This window comes from Oryctolagus cuniculus, chromosome 4 (assembly GCF_051225735.1).
Source record: "Oryctolagus cuniculus isolate XC-2025 breed Fujian yellow rabbit chromosome 4, ASM5122573v1, whole genome shotgun sequence".
In the NCBI taxonomy this organism is placed as follows: domain Eukaryota; kingdom Metazoa; phylum Chordata; class Mammalia; order Lagomorpha; family Leporidae; genus Oryctolagus; species Oryctolagus cuniculus.
Window position 1 is genome coordinate 715,444 of NC_142870.1, and position 19,567 is coordinate 735,010.

A 19,567-nucleotide genomic window follows, 5' to 3' on the forward strand; every position below is an offset into this window, starting at 1 on the left:
TCCTGTAATTCTGCCTTTCAAATAAAATAACTCTTTTTTAAAAAAAGAAAAAACAGCTGGAAGAGAGCACTAGACCCCAGATTCCTTCCAGGCAGACCAGTGTATGAAAAGTGAGACTGTAGGGGCTGGCGCCGTGGCTCACTTGGTTAATCTTCCTCTTGTGGTGCCGGCATCCCATGTGGGCACCAGGTTCTAGTCCCGGTTACTCCTCTTCCAGGCCAGCTTTCTGCTGTGGCCCGGGAGGGCAGTGGAGGATGGCCCAAGTGCTTGGGTTCCTGCACCCCATGGGAGACCAGGAGAAGCACCTGGCTCCTGGCTTCGGATTGCCACAGCGCCAGCCATAGCAGCCATTTGGGGAGTGAAGCCGCAGAAGGAAGACCTTTCTCTCTGTCTCTCTCTCTCACTGTCTATATCTCTACCTGCCAAATAAATAAAAAAGACAAGACAAGACAAGACAAGAAAAGAAAAGAGAAGTGCGCCTGTGTGTGTCACAGGTATGGGCCCTAGAAGGATGTGATTGGGGTGGGGACATGTCTCTCTTAAGCAAGGCACAACGCCCAGTCCCCTATGGGAAAGGTGTCTCTACCTAACAACTAAACATTTGTTTCTGGAAAATGACATCATCATCTACAGCTAATGACATCCCCACTTACAGTTAATGACCCTGTCACTTAACAGTTAATGACACCATCACTTGCAGGCAAATGACACCATCACTTACAGGTTTTTTTTTTTTTTAATATTTATTTATTTATTGAAAGGCAGAGTTTCACAGAGAGAGGAGAGGCAGAGAGAGAGAGGCCTTCCATCCGCTGGTTCACTCCCCAGTTGGCTTCAATGGCCGGAGCTGTGCCAATCTGAAGGCAAGAGCCAGGAGCTCCCTCCAGGTCTCCCACACAGGTGCAGGGGCCCAAGGACTTGGGCCATCTTCTACTGTTTTCCCAGGCCATAGCAGAGAGCTGGATCAGAAGTGCAGCAGCCAGGTCTTGAACTGGTGCCCATATGGGATGCTGGCGCTTCAGGCCAGGGCTTTAACCCACTGTGCCACAGCGCTGGCCCCAAAGCAAATTTTTTTTTTAAAGATTTATTTTTATTTATTTGAAAGACAGAGCTACAGGGAGAGGTAGAAACAGAGAGAGAGGTCTCCCATCAGCTGGTTCACTCCCCAGATGGCCACAACAGCCGGAGCTTACAGTTAATGACACCATCACCTACAGTTAATGACACCATCACTTACAGTTCATGACATCATCACCTACAGGCAGATGACATCATCACTGAGATGATGATCATTGATCATTTAAGGTAAATGACCAGAACCCTGCTGGATGGAAAACACCGTACAACACAGAGGCAGGGAAAGGCGACTGCCTGTGAGCCCCCCCCCCCCCCCCCGCAACGGAACTGGAAAGAGCACTGAGCCCGGGTGGGCGGGGCTGGCCCAGGGAGGGCGGGGCCACCTGCCTCCACAAGCTGCCCAGGATGTTCGCTTGTGCAGCTCACAAAGCCTAGCGCTAAGTTAGGGCAGCAGTGGGACCTCGGGGCGGGGGGGTAGGCCCCTGGCTGAGAGCCCCTGTGACCCCGCCCTCTGCCTTGCACCAAGGTGTCCCCAGCCTTGGCCTGACCTCGGCTGCTGGCACCATGGCCCTTCCTGGGTGTAGAGCAGTTTTGAAGGGGAACATTGAGCCCCTTGCAGACCCTCAGGCTCCGGGAGTTGGGGGCCATCGGGTCTGGCAGGGCCCAGGCCTGCTGGGCTGGTGGCTCGAGACCCTCCTTCCCTGACAGGCCTGGGGACCTGGGCTGCTGCCGTGAGCGACACCTACAGCCCACTCCTCAGGACCTAGACTGCAGGCCAGGTTAGCCTTGGTCTGGAGCTGCTCGGGGCAGGGGCGTCAGGGGTTCCTGCAGCCCTCAGGGTGGCAGCAAAGCCGGAGCAGGTGTGTGTCGGGTGTGCAGGGCACAGGGTGTACAGCCCTCGGTGAGCTCCACGTGTTGGCCTCATCCCAGAGCCCCTGCACCGAGGTCGGACCCGTTCCCACTGAGCTCCTATCCAGCCTGGTTTCCTCTGGAATTTTCTGTTGGGGCATCAGTTGGGTCTGACGCAGTTTCAAGCCCCTGCAGGGCAGTGTGGGTAGCCTGCGAGAGCCTGGGTGCTGCCTGCCCGGCGCTAGGTGGGGAGTGGGCAGGCAGAGAGGGCTCTGGGAGGAGCTGAGGGCTCAGGCTACCCCTTTCTCTTGAGCATGTTGATGAGGGGCTGAGGGGAGAGGGGGAGGGGCTGGTGAAGGGGAGATGGGGGGGGAGACAGCAGGGCTGACGGTGGGGGAGGGTTGGGTGGGGGTGGGGTGTTGATCTGAGGCAGTCATGGTGAAGACTTGCTGAAGGGCCATGTTGGTGAGGGGTGTCTGGCCATGGGCACTGGAGCATGTGGCTTGTTGAGGCACCGTGGGTGCGGGGTGTTGGAGACTGGGTGTTGTTGAGGACATTGTGGGCTGCCCGCGGTGGTATGGAGGTGACAGAACACTGCTGGTGAGGAGTGTTGTGAGGTAATGTGAGGTAATGTTATGAGGTAATGCCTATGATGTAATGCTGAGGAGGTCATGCTGATGAGGTCATGCTGGTGAGGTAGTATGATGAGGTCATGCTGGTGAGGTAATATTATGACGTAATGTTGACGAGGTAACATGAGGTAATGCTGGTAAGGAATGTTGTGAGGTATGGTGAGGTCATGCTGGTGAGGTAATATTATGATGTAATGCTGATGAGGTAACATGAGGTCATGCTGGTGAGGTAATATGACGTAATGCTGACGAGGTAACATGAGGTAATGCTGGTGAGGAATGTTGTGAGGTATGGTGAGGTCATGCTGGTGAGGTAATATTATGATGTAATGCTGATGAGGTAACATGAGGTCATGCTGGTGAGGTAATATTATGATGTAATGCTGACGAGGTAACATGAGGTCATGCTGGTGAGGAATGTTGTGAGGTAACATGAGGTCATGCTGGTGAGGTAATATTATGACGTAATGCTGGTGAGGTCATGCTGGTGAGGTCACGCTGAGCCAGTTTTCGTAGTGGACTGTTAGTGAGATGACACAGGGGAGGAGTCTGGGAAGATGTGGTGAGGGGAATCTTCGTGAGGGGTGTTGGGGCGGGCATTCTTTGTGAGGGGATGCTGGTAAGAGCACCTCGGTTTGAGTCATTTGTCCAGGACGTTGGTGAGGTGCCCAGGTGCACACACAGCGGTGATGCACTCTGGGAAGGGCACGTTGTGTGTGGGGGTTGCTGAGGATGCCCCAGTCCCCTGCACCCAGCTGCTGTAGGGACGTTGCCGAGGGGACGTTAGCTGGCTTGTTGGTTAGCACGTGTTGCTGAGGGGTGTTGCTAAGAGGTTGCTGTTTTTGGGCTGTTGCCGAGGGTGCTAAGGTTTGGCGAGGGGATTTTTGGGCTCGTGTTTGATGGGGTGGATCACTGGGCCCAGCATTGTGGAACAGCTGGTGAAGCTGCCACCTGGGACGCCGGCATTTGGTAGGAGAGCCGGCTGGAGTCCCGGCTGCTCCACTTCCCATCCAGCTCCTGCTAATGCACCTGAGAAAGCAGCAGAGGATGGCCCAGGAGCTTGGACCCTGCCACCCATGTGGGAGACTCAGACGGGGTTCTGGGCTTCTGGCTTGGGCCGGCCCAGCCCTGGCTCTGGTGGCCATCTGGGAAGTGAACCCAAGGCTGGTAGATCTCTTTCTCTCTTTCTCTCCGTAACTCTGCCTTGGGAATAAACAAAATAATACTGATAATAACGAAAGTGTTGGGTCACTGCTGAGATCACTGACTGTGCTGGGGAAGGCAGCCCCTCCCCCACCTGCATCAGGAGTCCTTCCCACGGGGACTGACGCTGCTGTAGCCCTGTGAGAGGCTCCGCACGCAGGGCCCGGCGCCTCAGACAGAACATCCTTTCCCTTCAGAGGACCCTTGTCCCGGTCCTGGGGCTACGCCTGACGAGGAGGCCGGGTCCCGTGCAGGAGTTAGGGGAGAGGCGAGTTTCCTTCTTCCTGGCTGGCGTCTCCCATGGGGCCTTGTGAGGAGGGAGATGAGCGGAGGGTGATGCAGCGATGGAAGCCCTCCCTGCACCTGCAGGCTGCACAGGGAGTCGTCCCCAAGCTTCAGGACGCGCGACCTTACTGGGGACAGGGTCTTTGGAGGTCAGTTAAGGTGCAGGTGCCCATGCGGGGCGCAGACACATGCACGCTGGAGAGGCCACGTGGAGAGTGACGTGGGGCTGCTGTCAGCCAGGAACCCGCCAGGAGCTGGAGGGGGCCCTGAACAGACCGTCCCCAGCACCTTCAGAGGGACCAAGGCTATGCTGACCCCTTGATCTCGGACGCCCCACTTCCAGAGTGCGAGATGCTGCGTCCGCTGTTAGCCCCTGGCCTGCGGTGCTTAGTTTCCACTGCCTGGGCCTCCCCCCGGGTGAGCCCATGGCTCCCGGGGTTGCTCGCCACGGAGCGCTCTTGGACCTGGACGCAGAACCCACACCCAGCGAGAGCTCTGTGTGCCCATCACCCAGCTTATCCATCTGTAGGTGTTCCGTGACGCAGGCGACTGGGGCTGATCTGGGGTCAGACGGAGTCCACTGATGGAGGAACATCGTTTTCAGCCAAAGCCGACAGCCTGGGTGAGCCCCTGGTGGAGGCCGTCAGTACATACACCTGGGGACCATGCAGGGGCCACAGGGGCCACCAGCCCCCGTGTGATGTGACTGTCAGGGTCTGTGGAAGAGACCGTGCAGGTGAGACGCACGGGACGGGCCCCGCTGGGCACAGACACCCGGGCACTGGCCAGCAGGAGGTGGGCTCAAGGCTTTATTGGACCGAGGAGGGTGTGCGGCACAGGGTCTCTCAGGCCTGCTCTCGTGAGCTCCAGCGGGAGGGGACGTGAGGGGCAGGGCCCAGGGCGGGTTGGTGCGGGCCTGGCTGCGGGGCCAGTAGGCTGCAGGGTGGAGGAGCGGACAGGGCTAAGGCAGTGGGGGCGGCCGGCCAGGCCAGAGGGGAGGGGCTCAGCGGGGACCAGGGATCCCACGGTTGGGGCAGCCAGCGGTGGGCGGGTGGCCTTGGTGCAGGTCCTCCCTCCGACCTCCCTGCGGACAGACTTCAGGTCTGCTGCAGTCCGTGTTGGACTGGCTGAGCTGCGGTCTGCATAGCACCGTGGACGGGAGGCGGGGCGGGCAGGGCCGGGGCTGCTGGGGGCTCAGCACCGAGGATGGGAGGTGGGGCTGCTAGCAGATCCAGCGGATGAACCTGTCGAAGAAGCTGGGCTGCGCCAGGCTGTCATAGTCCTTCTCGCGGAAGATGGCGGCCCTGTCGCCCAGGCTGATCTTGGAGAGCACGTCCATGTCCACGTCGCTGCCCACGGCCACCACCGTGGGGACCACGTTCTGCTTGCGCATGGAGTGCACAGACTCCTCCAGGCTGTCGTTGCCCGTGACGCCGTCCGTGAGGAACACGAAGGACAGCTCGGCGTGGCGGCGGGCCCCGCCCTGCGCGCTCTGCACAATGTTGTTGATGGCGTGCACGATGCCCGTTCCCACGTGCGAGAACGAGTTGAGGTAGCTGGCGCTGTCCAGTGCCTCGTGGATGACCGTGAGGTTGGAGGTCAGGGGGAAGGCCACCTGCTGCTCGCGCTGGCTGCCGTACTGTAGCAGGGCCACGCGGGCATTGAGCGGGTCGTCGTCTCCCCGAGCCAGCGTCAGCCGCCGCGACACCTCCTCCACGAAGCGCCGGGCCTTGTGGAAGTTCTGCTCGCCCAGCCGCTCAGAGCCGTCCAGCAGGAAGACGATGTCCACAGGCCGCTGTGTGCACTGGGCCACGTACAGCTCTGGGGGGAGACGTGAGGGGGCGCCGGCTGGGCAAGGGGGCCAGGCCAGGACTCCAGCCGCCACGCCCTGCACCGCCTCTGTGGCCCCCACAGACCCGTCGGGGATGGGCGGCCAGCACGGCAACCCAGCAGCAGGGGTCCTCACCAGGCAACCACTCAGACGTGCCCTCAGGACCCTCTGCCTCATGTCAACCCACCCGGAAACCTCCCAGACCTGGGGCTGCTGGCCCTGTCACAGCCAAAGGCCTCCAGCTAAGTAAGCATCTTGGCAGGAAGCATCCAGAAAGCCTCTTCTGTTGGCTCAAGCATCGGCCTCCCAGTGACAAAAGGGCCACCACCCAAGGGTGTTGGGACAGAGGGACTCCATGAAGACCCCTGGCCCCGACCCCCTCACTTGGCCAGCCCACATCTCCCCTGGACAGACAGGAGCCTGTGTCCCCGCTATGGGCACAGGTGTGACTAGATCCCAGCAGAAGGGTGGTCACCAGCCCTGGACATGCTGACAGCATGGGGGCAGGACTGAGTGCGAGCTTAGCCAGGCTGCCCACTACACACGCAGGTGTCCTATGGGACACGGACCATCCGTCTGCTACAGACAGGTGACTGGGCCCCACCCTCTGTGGCCCTGACCAGAACCTCAGCTGTTGAGATGGGAAAGGGGAGGAGAGCAATCCCCCGTGTGTGTCCGGCTCCTCCATCTGCCCCTCAGGTGGGGTCAGCAGCCGAGGCCCGCTGACACCCGGGACCCCCCGGGAGCGGGGTCGTGCCTGGCCGGGGGCCCAGCCTCAGCAGGCACCTGTTAGTCCGCGCTCGCCCGGCCGGCTGGCGGCAGCAGCGGCTGCTTCCAGCTTTCGTGAGACTGCTTAAGGAGCACCCGGCACGCCCCGGAGCGAGTCCGCTGCAGACGGGAGTCTTTAATGAGCTTATCAACAAGGTAGCTTATTCTGATGCCAAAGAAGAGTAGCTTGTGCTGGGAGGCCGCACCCCTGGGCCGGCTGGGAGGGCGCACGCCCAGGGACCGAGGCGCCCAGGCCCTCAGAACCAGTGGCCTGCAGCCGGGCGTCCACGGCGTGAGCCCGGGGAGGCTGCTGGAGACACACGAGAGACCACGTTTGAGGTCTTCACGGGCTCAGCGCCTCCCTGAACCCTCACAGCAGGAAGCCTGGCCTGCACCTGTGCCGTGGGTGTGGGGAGGAGACCCCGCCCAGGAGGGATGGTCACCGTGAGCCTGAGAGGTGCCCGGATGGGAGCCCAGGGCGCGACCACAGGCCGCGACCCCTCACGCTCCACGGACATGTCTGTGTCTGGGCGTGCCGTCTGCGAGGCGAGGGTGCCCTTTCAGGAGAGGGGGAAGAGGCCCCCGAGGGTCCCTGACTGCACCCCCAGACACCCTTTGGCTGGGCAGCGAGAGGCAGACGACCGGACCAGGACACTGGCAGGCGGCTCTGGCAAGTTCGTCTTGGTGTTGGGACTGCAGATCCCAGCGTGGACTGTCCACTGCCACTGGACGGGTCACCTCCGCACCATGCCCTCTGGGCCGTGGGCACCCATGGGCTCAGCCACCTCTGAGGTGCAGCTGGAATGGGGCACCCCGTCCTGGAGTGGGATTTACCTTCCTCCCTCACCTGCATCCCAAATGAGTGACAGCTCAGGGGGTGGGGCTGCGCGGAGGGGCCCAGGAGCCTGTGATGGTCACCTTAGGTGGCAAAGAGGGACCTGGTGGGGGATTCGGTCACGGACCCAGATGGGAGTGTCCTGGGTTGGGGTGGCCTTAAATCCAGGCTGGTGTCCTCGGGGACCCAGAGAAGCAGCTGTGGGAAGCTGGGCAGAGACTGGAGCCACGCGGCCTTGAGCTAAGACTGTGGCGCGAGCAGGGGCTGGAAGGGGCGGGGGAGGGCTCCCCCAAGGCCCTGGAGGGAGCGTGGCCCTAAAGACCCTTGGCCTCCAGACTGAGTAAACGCCTGTCAGTCAAGCCCCCCGGGCAGCCCTCAGAAGCTCTGCCAGAGGGCGAGGGCCGGCGCCCGCCTCCTGGCGGCCCCGCGGCCTCAGCAGAGCGCCAGGGCGGTCTCGGGGTCCCCCGCGATGTCCCTGTGCACCAGCTTAAAGGTGTCAATGAACAGCTCCGTCCAGTCCCGCCGCTCCACCCCTGTGGCGAACTTGGCCCGCTCGGCGGTGTAGACCAGCACGGCCACCAGCCGGGAGTAGGCCGCGGGGTCCTGCGTGAGCTCCGTGGCGTTTAGCAACTGCTGGATGAGGGGGACGGTGCTGGGGAAGGTGGGGTCCGGCCCCTCTTCCGTGCGGAGGAAGGTGACCGGGGGCTTGCCACCAGGCTGCAGTCCATCTGCAAGGGAGCGTCCGGAGAAGATTCAGGGCCTTGGGCCGGAGTGGGCAGCCTCCACCCCTTGTCGGGGGCCCTGCCGAGGGCGGGGGTGCCTCGCAGAGACTGTTAGGACCAAGGCGAGGCGCGGTTAAGTCCAGCGAGGGAGGCGCGTGGGCTGTGCAGGCTGTGGTGGCGTCTGGGCCTCGGCAGGAGGCACGGGGCGGGGGGGGGGCAGCAAGCGGTGCCGAGAGGTTGCCGAGAGGCTGCAGGGCCACTGCAGACCCCGGGGAAAGTCCTCGGCGCGAAGCAGCCCCAGCCAGACCCTGCCTCGAGATGCGGCCACGCCGCGCGGCTCCCAGCAGCGAGGGGCGTCCCCGGAAGACCCCGGTGCCTTACAGCACTGCCTGAGAACACCGGCCCCCAGCGCTTCCCTGCGGGGACCCTCCCCTGCATCTCTGGAAAGCCAGCGCCCGGAGGCAGTGCTGCCCGCTCTGTGAGCCTGTGCCTGCCCGTCGCTCCTCTCCCCTACCTGTCCTGCTCTCTCTCTGTGTCTCCTCTCACTGTCCCCCTTTCTGTCTCTCCCTCTCTGTCTCTGTCCCTCCCTCTGCCCGGCTCTCAGGCTGGCCACGGGAGGGCGGCCTGGGGTTGTAGCCTGCGCCAGCTCGCTCCAGCATCCTCGCACGCTGACACGTCTGCATCTCCCGGGGTCGTCCCAAGTAGCAAACCTGATGCCTGGTCCCAGGGGTCCCTGCCTTCGCTTTCCACTCTCCTAGCTCAGGCCACACAGGTTCTCTCCCCACCACAGCTGTTAGTCAGCACGATCCGGGCAGCCCCGCGGCTGTGCACTGGGTTGCCGGGTGGGTGGGGAAGCCTGGGCCAAGGTCAGGGCCAAGGTCAGGGCCAAGGTCAGGACCCGGTCAGGGCCGGCAGCATCTCCCCAGTCCTTTGCTGAGAGCTCGTTCTACAGAGTGCTCCCCCCATCACCCTGACTCTGAGAGAGCTCTAGATACAGGCCCCCCCACCTCACTCGGAGTCTGAGAGGGCTCGCTCTAGATACAGGCACCCCCTTCCCGGAGTCTGAGAGAGCTCTAGATACACGCCCCCCCACCTCACTCGGAGTCTGAGAGGGCTCGCTCTAGATACAGGCACCCCCTTCCCGGAGTCTGAGAGAGCTCTAGATGCATGCCCCGCCCCCCCACCTCACTCGGAGTCTGAGAGGGCTCGCTCTAGATACAGGGCCCCCCCTGGAGTCTGAGAGGGCTCTAGATACAGGGCCCCCCCTGGAGTCTGAGAGGGCTCTAGATACAGAGCTCCCCCCCCGAGTCTGAGAGGGCTCTAGATACAGGGCTCCCCCCACCCCGGAGTCTGAGAGAGCTCTAGATACAGGCCCCCCCCACCTCACTCGGAGTCTGAGAGGGCTCGCTCTAGATACAGGGCCCCCCCTGGAGTCTGAGAGGGCTCTAGATACAGGGCCCCCCCTGGAGTCTGAGAGGGCTCTAGATACAGAGCTCCCCCCCCGAGTCTGGGAGGGCTCTAGATACAGGGCTCCCCCCCCCAGAGTCTGAGAGGGCTCTAGATACAGGCCCCCCCTCCCCCGGAGTCTGAGAGGGCTCTAGATACAGGGCTCCCCCACCGCCCGGAGTCTGGGAGGGCTCACTCTAGATACAGGGCTCCCCCCGCCACTGGGAGTCTGAGAGGGCTCTAGATACAGGGCCTCCCCCCCCCCCGAGTCTGGAAGGGCTCGCTCTAGATACAGGGCTAACCCCCCCACACACTCGGAGTCTGAGAGGGCTCACTCTAGATACAGGGCTCCCCCCCCGCCGGAGTCTGGGAGGGCTCTAGATACAGGGCCTCTCCCCCCCCCCCGAGTCTGGGAGGGCTCTAGATACAGGGCCTCTCCCCCCCCGCCCCCCGAGTCTGAGAGGGCTCTAGATACAGGGCCTCTCCCCCCCCGCCCCCCGAGTCTGGGAGGGCTCGCTCTAGATACAGGGCTCCCCCCCACACTGGGAGTCTGAGAGGGCTCTAGATACAGCCCCCCCCCCCGAGTCTGGGAGGGCTCGCTCTGCGTGCATCTGCCTCCTGGACTCTCCAGCAGCTGTCGGGGGCTAAGCTTGGTAAACGCGGGTGAGGGAAGGAGTCGCAGCTCCGAGGGCCCGTTTCCTCCCCACGGCCCAGAGAGCTGCGACTTCCGTCCCCAGCCCCGCGGTCCTGCTGCCCTGCCCCGCTAGACAGAGACAGCACAGAGACCAGCGCTGCGGATCCACATCCCTGCCCACAGATGCAGAACCCTCGACAGGCAGGAGTAGACGGATGTGGCAGTGTGGGGGGGTGCACACTGTGGGCTGGCGGCGGCTGTTCAGACACGCGCGTCTCCACCGCATGCGGGTGGCGCAAGAGAAAATCCCGCGATTGTGGCGACAGACGACAGAGACAGACGCAGAAAGAGCACTTGCCCAGCCCGGCACCCAGCGGTGAGAACTCTGGGATGCAGCGGCACGGGGAGGTCCCTCCCTCAGGAAGGACTCTGCAGACACCAGCAAGGCAGGGCTGGCTGGGCGGCGGCGCTGATGGCGGCACTGACCCTGCGCACCCCTGGGGGGCCCTATCCCACCAGGGGACTCCATCACCCTGTGGGCCAGGAACGGGCACCTCTCCTGCCCCCAGATGCTGCCGACCCACTGAAGGCACCACTCACTGGAGGCCCGACTGGGCCTCAGGAGCCAGGGGCTGGGAGCTGTGGTAGGGGGCCCCGCTCAGCCCCAGCCCTTGCCTCTGGGCCAGGCTGTGGTAGGGGGTCCCACTCAGCCCCACCCCTCGCCTCTGGGTCAGGCTGTGGCTGGTGGGGTCTCGCTCAGCCCCAGCCCTCGCCTCTGGGCCAGCCTATGGTAGGGGGTCCTGCTCAGCCCCAGCCCTCGCCTTTGGCCCAGGCTGTGGTAGGGGGTCCCGCTCAGCCCCACCCCTCGCCTCTGGGCCAGGCTGTGGCTGGTGGGGTCTCGCTCAGCCCCAGCCCTCGCCTCTGGGCCAGGCTGTGGCTGGTGGGGTCTCGCTCAGCCCCAGCCCTCGCCTCTGGGCCAGCCAATGGTAGGGGGTCCTGCTCAGCCCCACCCTTCGCCTCTGGGCCAGGCTGTGGCTGGTGGGGTCCCGCTCAGCCCCAGCCCTCGCCTCTGGGCCAGGCTGTGGTAGGGGGTCCTGCTCAGCCCCAGCCCTCGCCTCTGGGCCAGGCTGTGGTAGGGGGTCCTGCTCAGCCCCAGCCCTCGCCTCTGGGCCAGGCTGTGGTTGGGGGTCCTGCTCAGCCCCAGCCCTCGCCTCTGGGCCAGGCTGTGGTAGAGGGTCCTGCTCAGCCCCAGCCCTCGCCTCTGGGCCAGGCTGTGGTAGGGGGTCCTGCTCAGCCCCAGCCCTCGCCTCTGGCCCAGGCTGTGGTAGGGGGTCCTGCTCAGCCCCAGCCCTCGCCTCTGGGCCAGGCTGTGGTAGGGGGTCCTGCTCAGCCCCAGCCCTCGCCTCTGGGCCAGCCAATGGTAGGGGGTCCTGCTCAGCCCCACCCTTCGCCTCTGGGCCAGGCTGTGGCTGGTGGGGTCCTGCTCAGCCCCAGCCCTCGCCTCTGGGCCAGGCTGTGGTAGGGGGTCCTGCTCAGCCCCAGCCCTCGCCTCTGGGCCAGGCTGTGGTAGGGGGTCCTGCTCAGCCCCAGCCCTCGCCTCTGGCCCAGGCTGTGGTAGGGGGCCCCCGCTCAGCCCCAGCCCTCGCCTCTGGCCCAGGCTGTGGTAGGGGGTCCTGCTCAGCCCCAGCCCTCGCCTCTGGCCCAGGCTGTGGTAGGGGGTCCTGCTCAGCCCCAGCCCTCGCCTCTGGGCCAGGCTGTGGTAGGGGGTCCTGCTCAGCCCCACCCCTCGCCTCTGGGCCAGGCTGTGGTAGGGGTCCCACTCAGCCCCACCCCTCGCCTCTGGGCCAGGCTGTGGTAGGGGGTCCCGCTCAGCCCCAGCCCTCGCCTCTGGGCCAGGCTGTGGTAGGGGGCCCTGCTCAGCCCCAGCCCTCGCCTCTGGGCCAGGCTGTGGCTGGTGGGGTCTCGCTCAGCCCCAGCCCTCGCCTCTGGGCCAGGCTGTGGTAGGGGGCCCCCGCTCAGCCCCAGCCCTCGCCTCTGGGCCAGGCTGTGGTAGGGGGTCCTGCTCAGCCCCAGCCCTCGCCTCTGGGCCAGGCTGTGGTAGGGGGCCCTGCTCAGCCCCAGCCCTCGCCTCTGGGCCAGCCTATGGTAGGGGGTCCTGCTCAGCCCCACCCCTCGCCTCTGGGCCAGGCTGTGGTAGGGGGCCCTGCTCAGCCCCAGCCCTCGCCTCTGGGCCAGGCTGTGGTAGGGGGTCCTGCTCAGCCCCAGCCCTCGCCTCTGGGCCAGGCTGTGGTTGGGGGTCCTGCTCAGCCCCAGCCCTCGCCTCTGGGCCAGGCTGTGGTAGAGGGTCCTGCTCAGCCCCAGCCCTCGCCTCTGGGCCAGGCTGTGGTAGGGGGTCCTGCTCAGCCCCAGCCCTCGCCTCTGGGCCAGCCAATGGTAGGGGGTCCTGCTCAGCCCCACCCTTCGCCTCTGGGCCAGGCTGTGGCTGGTGGGGTCCTGCTCAGCCCCAGCCCTCGCCTCTGGGCCAGGCTGTGGTAGGGGGTCCTGCTCAGCCCCAGCCCTCGCCTCTGGCCCAGGCTGTGGTAGGGGGCCCCCGCTCAGCCCCAGCCCTCGCCTCTGGCCCAGGCTGTGGTAGGGGGTCCTGCTCAGCCCCAGCCCTCGCCTCTGGCCCAGGCTGTGGTAGGGGGCCCTGCTCAGCCCCAGCCCTCGCCTCTGGCCCAGGCTGTGGTAGGGGGTCCTGCTCAGCCCCAGCCCTCGCCTCTGGGCCAGGCTGTGGTAGGGGGTCCTGCTCAGCCCCACCCCTCGCCTCTGGGCCAGGCTGTGGTAGGGGGCCCTGCTCAGCCCCAGCCCTCGCCTCTGGGCCAGGCTGTGGCTGGTGGGGTCTCGCTCAGCCCCAGCTCTCGCCTCTGGGCCAGGCTGTGGTAGGGGGCCCCCGCTCAGCCCCAGCTCTCGCCTCTGGGCCAGGCTGTGGTTGGGGGGGGGGTCCCACTCAGCCCCACCCCTCGCCTCTGGGCCAGCCTATGGTAGGGGGTCCTGCTCAGCCCCAGCCCTCGCCTCTGGGCCAGGCTGTGGCTGGTGGGGTCCCGCTCAGCCCCAGCCCTCGCCTCTGGGCCAGGGTTGCAGTTTGTGAGGTAGCTATGAAGATCCTGTCACAGTGTGGTGGCAACGCACAGCCACACGAGCATTTCCTTGGGAACGCCCTCTGTAGAAGCTGGTGTGCAGATCGCTGGCACCCAGCGCCACACAGCTGCTCTCTGCAGGGGGCCTCCGCACCTGTGGAGACGCTCACCAGGCGCCCTCGTCCGAGGAGCCCTTCCTGGGGGCGGCCAAGGCGCATGGACTGTGCACGGCGCACGCTACAGAGATGCTGACCCGAGCACTGTGCCTGCAGCCCTGGGTGCACCTGCCGCAGCCCAGCCTGCATCCATGGCGGCCCTCCTCGCAGAACTGGCTCCCGGCGGCCCACCCCAGCACTCCCGGAGGCCCACAGACAGGGGAGCTTAGCACCTGCGCCCCTTTGCACCTCCTGTGGGTCTGTGGCCCACACGCAGAGCCGGGAGCAGCGGTCACGGAGGCACTGCGAGAGCCTCCATCAGAGCAAGGACAGTGTTCTTACTCCCTTCCGGCCCCGGCGCCAGCAGACCCTCTGCCTCAGGCACCCTAGTTCTGCCTTGCACCCCAGAAGCCACCCATACGGCCACTGAAGGTACGCGGGTTCCCCCACGCAAGCTGCCTCTGCTCCCAGAGCTGACCAAGGAGTAGCTCAGAGCCTGGGCGGGGTTAGAAGCAAGCGGGTTGGCCGCTGTGGGTATCAGCTCCTTGGGCTCCTGGACGGTTTAGAATCAACCACTTCTGTTTGCCGAGTCCAGGGCTTGCTCCCAAGCGACCTGGCGCATGGCCCAGACAGGGGGGCTGGACAGCCCTGGGTCTTTGAGGCCCCAGCCCCTCCCCCGGCGGTCGCCTTGAGACTAGCGGCTGCGAGGCAAGCACAGCACCAGGCTGGCAGGGTCCGCTCCGACTGGACTGACGGTGCCAGGAGGGGGAAGAGGGAGCTGCCCCTCCCTGAGTCCCTCCTCGGCTGTGCAGGGTCCCGGGTGACCCTGAGAAGGACTGAGAGAGCCTGACCTGGGGCCCTGCACAGCCCCTGTCCCCCAGGGGCGTGGGGGCAGCTCTGCTACTGTGAGATGGGGGGTGGGGGTCAGGGGCACCCACGGTACCTGTTTGGCAGGGAAGCTCTGGACACACGATCTGGGGGTCTGGAAGAGAGGAAGAGGCCAGGGCCACGGTCAATCCCTCGGTGGCCCCCTGGGCGACCCGTGCAGGGACGGGCTCAGGTGCGGCTGAACTCTGCCCTGCAAGGGCCGGCCCTCCCGCGCGGGGTGCCGGGTGCGTCCCCTCGGGCGAGGCGGGAGGGCCAGCCGCCCTGACCCCGAGCCACTCACCGGGGCAGAGGACGTCCTCCATGTCGTCAATGAACTTCTCGGCCACCAGGTCAGAGAAGAGCGTCATGTTGCGCACCTGCTGCGGCTTGTCGCACGCGATGGAGTAGAGGTTCTCGCTCTCGTGCTTCTCGTGGAACATGTCCCCGATGCCGATGGCCGTCACCGTGACGTCACGGTCGCACAGCGCCCGCAGGTTGAGGTCGTCGTCACGGGGGTCGTGGCGGCCGTCCGTGATGACCACTGCGAACACGCGGGTCTTCTGGCGCCGGCTCTCCTTGATGAGCTGGTTGTAGGCGAACTTGAGGGCGGAGGGCGTCCAGGTGCCGCCCGCGATCCACTCGAGGTTCTTGACGGCCTCCTTGAAGCTGGACAGGGAGTCGATGCGGGGGTCGTCCAGCTGGATGGCCTCGAAGGTGCCCTCGTGGCTGTACTGCACCACGCCCACGCGCGTCCCTGCGACAGCACGCCCAGGCTGAGGGTCCAGCTTGCCTACTTCCCACGCCCAGGCTGAGGGTCCGGCTCGCCCGCTTCCACGCCTGGGCTGGGACACCTCGGTGCCGGCCAAGCCTGGGCTCCCATCACCCCCGTCTGCCCGTCCTGCAAGGCTCCTGCCCCTGACCTGTCTCTGACTTGGGGTCCTTGGCGATGGCCCCCAGCCTGTTGACTACGTTGATGACGAAGTTCTTCTCCAGCGTGAAGTTGGTGTAGCCGATGCTCTCGGAGCTGTCGATGACGAAGACCACGTCCAGGGCGCCACAGCGCTTCTCGCAGTCTGTGGGCAACAGGGGCGGGGGCAGCTGCGGGGACTCTGGGACAACCCCGCCCCAGCCACACCCCAGCCTGAGCCCGCCCGGGGCAGGGACTTACCGCAGCAGCCACAGGTCTCCCTCACGTAGGTCATCACGTCACATTCCTGCAACACAGGCATCGGTGGCTTTCTCCCGGCCAGGGCCCCAGGACGTTGTCCGCCACCACGTCAGGGTGTGGAGCAGCGCCGGGGCAGGGCGGTGGCCGGGTGCCCTCTGATCCCCCCCTGCACCTGCTGCCCGTGATTTCTGATTTCTAGGAGGAGGGGCTTCCATCCCCTGTGCTACCTACCGTGAGGCCAGGGTCTCCTGGGGGGCCGGGCTCGCCCTGGAGGGGAAGAGACGACAGGACGCAGTGTGAGCTGGCAGAGTGACCTGTACCCCGTGCCACCGCCCGCTGCACACCGGGAGCCCTCAGGAGCCGCACCGCAAGGCCCGGTGCATTCGCCTGGCTGGCGGCAGGGAGCCACAGTGGCCTACCTCAGGTCCTGGGACTCCTCTTGGCCCCCGAGCACCTGGTTCACCTGGGGGACCAGGGTCAGCCTGAGAAAGACAGGGCACGTGGTCTTCAGCAACCCCCTGGGCTGGTCCCTGTGTCCCACACCCCCCGGTCCTGCCTGAGGGGCCTGGCGGGTGTCAGGATTGAGGCGCGGCTGCACTGTGCACCCTGTCCTGAGTCTGGCACTGTGGCAGGATGTCCAGGCTGTGAGCAGCACAGGCAGCCACTGTCGGAACCATGCCTGCCACAGAGCAACTCAGAAAGATGGGGGCTGAAACCGCACACGCTGCCCCACGGTTGTCCTCACCCCATGGCCCTCTATTCACCGCCAGCCCAACCTCCACCGTCCCTCAACCCACCCACCAATCCATGCACCCATTACTCATCCACACACCCACCCACCCATCAATCCATGAACTCATTACTCATCCACACACCCACCCACACACCTACCCATCCACCAATCCATCCAACTCATCAGCCCACCCATTTATCTACTCATCCATCCACCCATAATCCACCCACCTGTCCACCCACCCATCAATGTCAGCACCCACTCACCTGTCCATCCTGCCACTTCCTTGCCCACCCCCACCCCCCTGCCTGTTCACCCAACAGCCATCTACCTGCTCATCACTATTTATCCCCCCGTAGCCCTTGCTGGACATCTGGTCCAGCCAGGTGCATTAGGGTGCAAGAGGACCCGTGACTGGGCCCTGATCACCTGCCAGGATCCTGGGTGATGCGGGGGTGGGGATGGGGGTGCTGGGGCGGGGAAGGGCGGCCACTGAGCTCAGGCCCGGGTGCTCCGGGAGGCCCTGCCCTGTGTTCCGACCAGTGCCTACTACAGGGGGAGGGCGCTTACCGGCTCTCCCTTCTCTCCTTTCCTCCCAGGTCCTCCTTTCATGCCAAAGTCGCCTCGGCCTCCCTGAGACAGGGACACACGCGTGAGCTCTGCCCAGAGGTGGGGTCTCTGCACGCGTGCAGCCCTCCCCCCCACCACTCAGAGGTCAACCAGGGACACAGACACGCACATCTGGCGACTCGGGGTTGCCAGTCACATGGCCTGGCCCGAGGGCGGGGCTCTGGCTGTGAATCTCCCCCCACCCCGTGTGCAGACTCCTCCCCCAAGGGGTCAGCAGAGGCCCAGACGGGCAGGGCCCCACGTACCTCAGGGCCCCGTGGGCCAGGCTCGCCTTTGTCTCCCTGGGAAGCAAACAAAAGTCAGGGTCCCCTGGCCACAGAAGCCTAAGCCTGCATTCGAGCCCAGGGCGGGAGGGAGGCTGCCTCCTGCTGCAGGATTCAGGGGGGCGGCCCCCCACCTCCCGCCCTATGGGGCTCCCGCTATCAGAGCGCACGCTGATTGGGCTAGCGCCACGCCGTTTGCACAAGCTAAGCCGTAGTCGGTTCCCTGAGGATGCAGAGGTCTCCAGGAAACTCCCGCGAATCTTCGGGTCCCCCCAGCATCCGGTCCTCCCCCCCTCAGTAGCCCCCATCCCTCCATGACTCACGGGTGCCCCTCGGGGTCCTGGGTAGCTGAATCCGGGCCTGCCAGGGTCTCCCTGGAAAGAGGAGGCTGAGTCAGTGAGCACGAATGGGGCACGGGCTGAGGCTTGGGGACGGTGCCCAGGCCAAGGAGAGCGCCACCGTGGGAGTGGACGAGGGGCGCTGGGCACGGCTGGGAGTAGGGCCCGCCTTGCTGAGTCCACTGTGGGCCAGGGGCACAGTGCGCAGTGAGGCCGAGGAGCGGCCACCCACACGGGACAACACAGACCGCGGGAAGGCCGTGCAGGCCTGACTCGGGGTGGGCGGAGGGCTGCCTGCGTCCCGAGAGCCCTGTGCCGGGCCAGCCGCGCTCTGCAGCCCCCAGCAGGAGGCTCAGACGCTGCCTCGGTGGCTCCCCAGGCGGCCGCCTGCACCCACCTCACCCTGCGACAGGAGGGGCTTACCTTGGGGCCTGGCTGTCCCGAGTCACCGCGGGGGCCCGCATCACCAGGGTCTCCCCGAGATCCCTGAGAGCAAGAGAGACCGTGGATTGCACAGCTGGGCTGGACCCGTGTCCCGGGGTCAACGACACACCCCCAGTACCCCAGCCCCTCGTGCCGCCCTGGAGGCCATGGGCTCAGCGTCCTCTTCCTGATCCACCTAGGCCCAGGTCCAGCCCCCAGCGCCCTCCCCTGGGCAGGGTGGGGGCCCTAGGAGGTCGCTCCAGGGCAGTGCAAGGTTGCAGAGGCTGGGGTGGGGGTAGGTACACGGTGAGGCACCGGGGCAGGCAGGAGGACCCCAGTACCCAGCAGGGCAGGGTCAGAGGGCAGATGGGGCTGGCTCCTGGCCACAGAGCTCCGGGCATGCTGTACTGACCTGGTTCCCAGGCTCCCCAAGAGCCCCCTGGGGGCCTCTGGGCCCAGGTAAGCCACGATCTCCCTGGAAATGGAGGGGATGAGGTTGGGTCTGGGTGCAGAGCACAGCCCCACCGGCTTCTGCTGCTGCAGCCCGGCCTGGCCCTCAGCCGTAACTGAGGGGGCCTGGCCAGAGCAGACGCTGCTGAGCGCGGTGGGGGAGGGGCAGGGGCAGGTGCAGCCCCTCGCAGCTGAGGACTTAGTGCCCCTCCTGAGGCACAGCTGGCCCCTGCCACCCACCCCATACCTTGGCTCCTTTGCTGCCGACCTCTCCAGCCAGGCCCCGGGGGCCCTCCGGGCCAGGGTCACCCTGTGAGGAGAGAGGCAGGGTTGGGTGTGACGGTCCCTTCACTCCTTGTGCAGGCCCTCAGCGTGGAGGGCCACGTGTCCTACAGCCCGGCCTCCACAGTCCGCCGGTGTGGGCAGGGATCCTGGCCCCCCAGGGAGGAAGCTGCTTCGCCCCCATCTGCAGGGAAGTGGCGGCCCTGAGAGCTGGCGCAGCTCCAGTGCCTGCAGGGCACTGCAGGGCTGAGCAGTGCACAGCCCACACACGCACAGGACAGCAGTGCCCGACCAGGACCCTCAGCAGGAAGCTGGCGTTGGGGAACTGCCCAGACCCTGTGGGGATGCTGCTCCCCACGGCGAGGGAAATCCTTTTGTTCTGGGGTGGGCAGGAGATCCCTGTGCACGCCAAGGTGAGACCCTGGCGCAGACACAAATGCCCCCGGCACCCTCCCCGCTCCTGGAGGACGACTCCGGCTCTCACCTTCTCTCCCTTGGGGCCGTCGCTGCCTGGGCTGCCCTTGGTTCCGGGGTCTCCCCTGCGCCCCTGCAGAGAACAGACATGCTGGGGAAGCGGATACCCGCGGGCCACTGCAGGGACTCGATGCCCTCTCACCAGGGGGTTTCTGGCTTTGGGTCTGGGGGCCTTGAGCCCCGGGCTCCCCCGGAGGCTGCAGCCAGGGCCCCCGGACCCCGGTCCTGCTGCCACTCAGCTGGGTCCCAGTCCAGGGTGTAGGAGCGATGGCGGGGGAGGGTCCTGGCCCAGCTGTTCGTTCTGGGTGGGTGTCAGCATGCTAGCTCCACTCCACTCCCAGGCAGGGGCTTAGCCCTTGGAGGCAACCCCCGCTTGCCCTGTGTTC

The 19,567-nt window shown here is 65.4% G+C and overlaps 1 protein-coding gene across 3 annotated transcripts in view; it reads right to left on the minus strand.

Annotated features, from left to right (window-relative positions):
- Nucleotides 1-4,840: 4,840 nt before the first annotated feature.
- COL6A2 (collagen type VI alpha 2 chain) overlaps nt 4,841-19,567 on the minus strand; it is a 30,164-nt gene continuing 15,437 nt past the window's right edge. For 2 of the 3 annotated variants that reach the window (XM_051818413.3, XM_051818414.3), the window contains 14 exons: nt 19,192-19,254; nt 18,673-18,735; nt 18,388-18,450; nt 17,976-18,038; nt 17,538-17,588; nt 17,197-17,232; nt 16,892-16,954; nt 16,008-16,070; nt 15,820-15,855; nt 15,589-15,634; nt 15,341-15,493; nt 14,722-15,174; nt 14,497-14,535; nt 4,841-5,867 (listed from right to left, as the gene is read on the minus strand). In XM_051818413.3, coding sequence (XP_051674373.1) covers nt 5,269-5,867; nt 14,497-14,535; nt 14,722-15,174; nt 15,341-15,493; nt 15,589-15,634; nt 15,820-15,855; nt 16,008-16,070; nt 16,892-16,954; nt 17,197-17,232; nt 17,538-17,588; nt 17,976-18,038; nt 18,388-18,450; nt 18,673-18,735; nt 19,192-19,254 — 1,791 coding nt within the window. In that variant the 3' untranslated portion in view covers nt 4,841-5,268. Of the gene's footprint in view, nt 5,868-6,756; nt 8,209-14,496; nt 14,536-14,721; nt 15,175-15,340; nt 15,494-15,588; nt 15,635-15,819; nt 15,856-16,007; nt 16,071-16,891; nt 16,955-17,196; nt 17,233-17,537; nt 17,589-17,975; nt 18,039-18,387; nt 18,451-18,672; nt 18,736-19,191; nt 19,255-19,567 lie in introns of those variants that run through there. The other variant, XM_051818415.3, reaches the window with a different exon arrangement.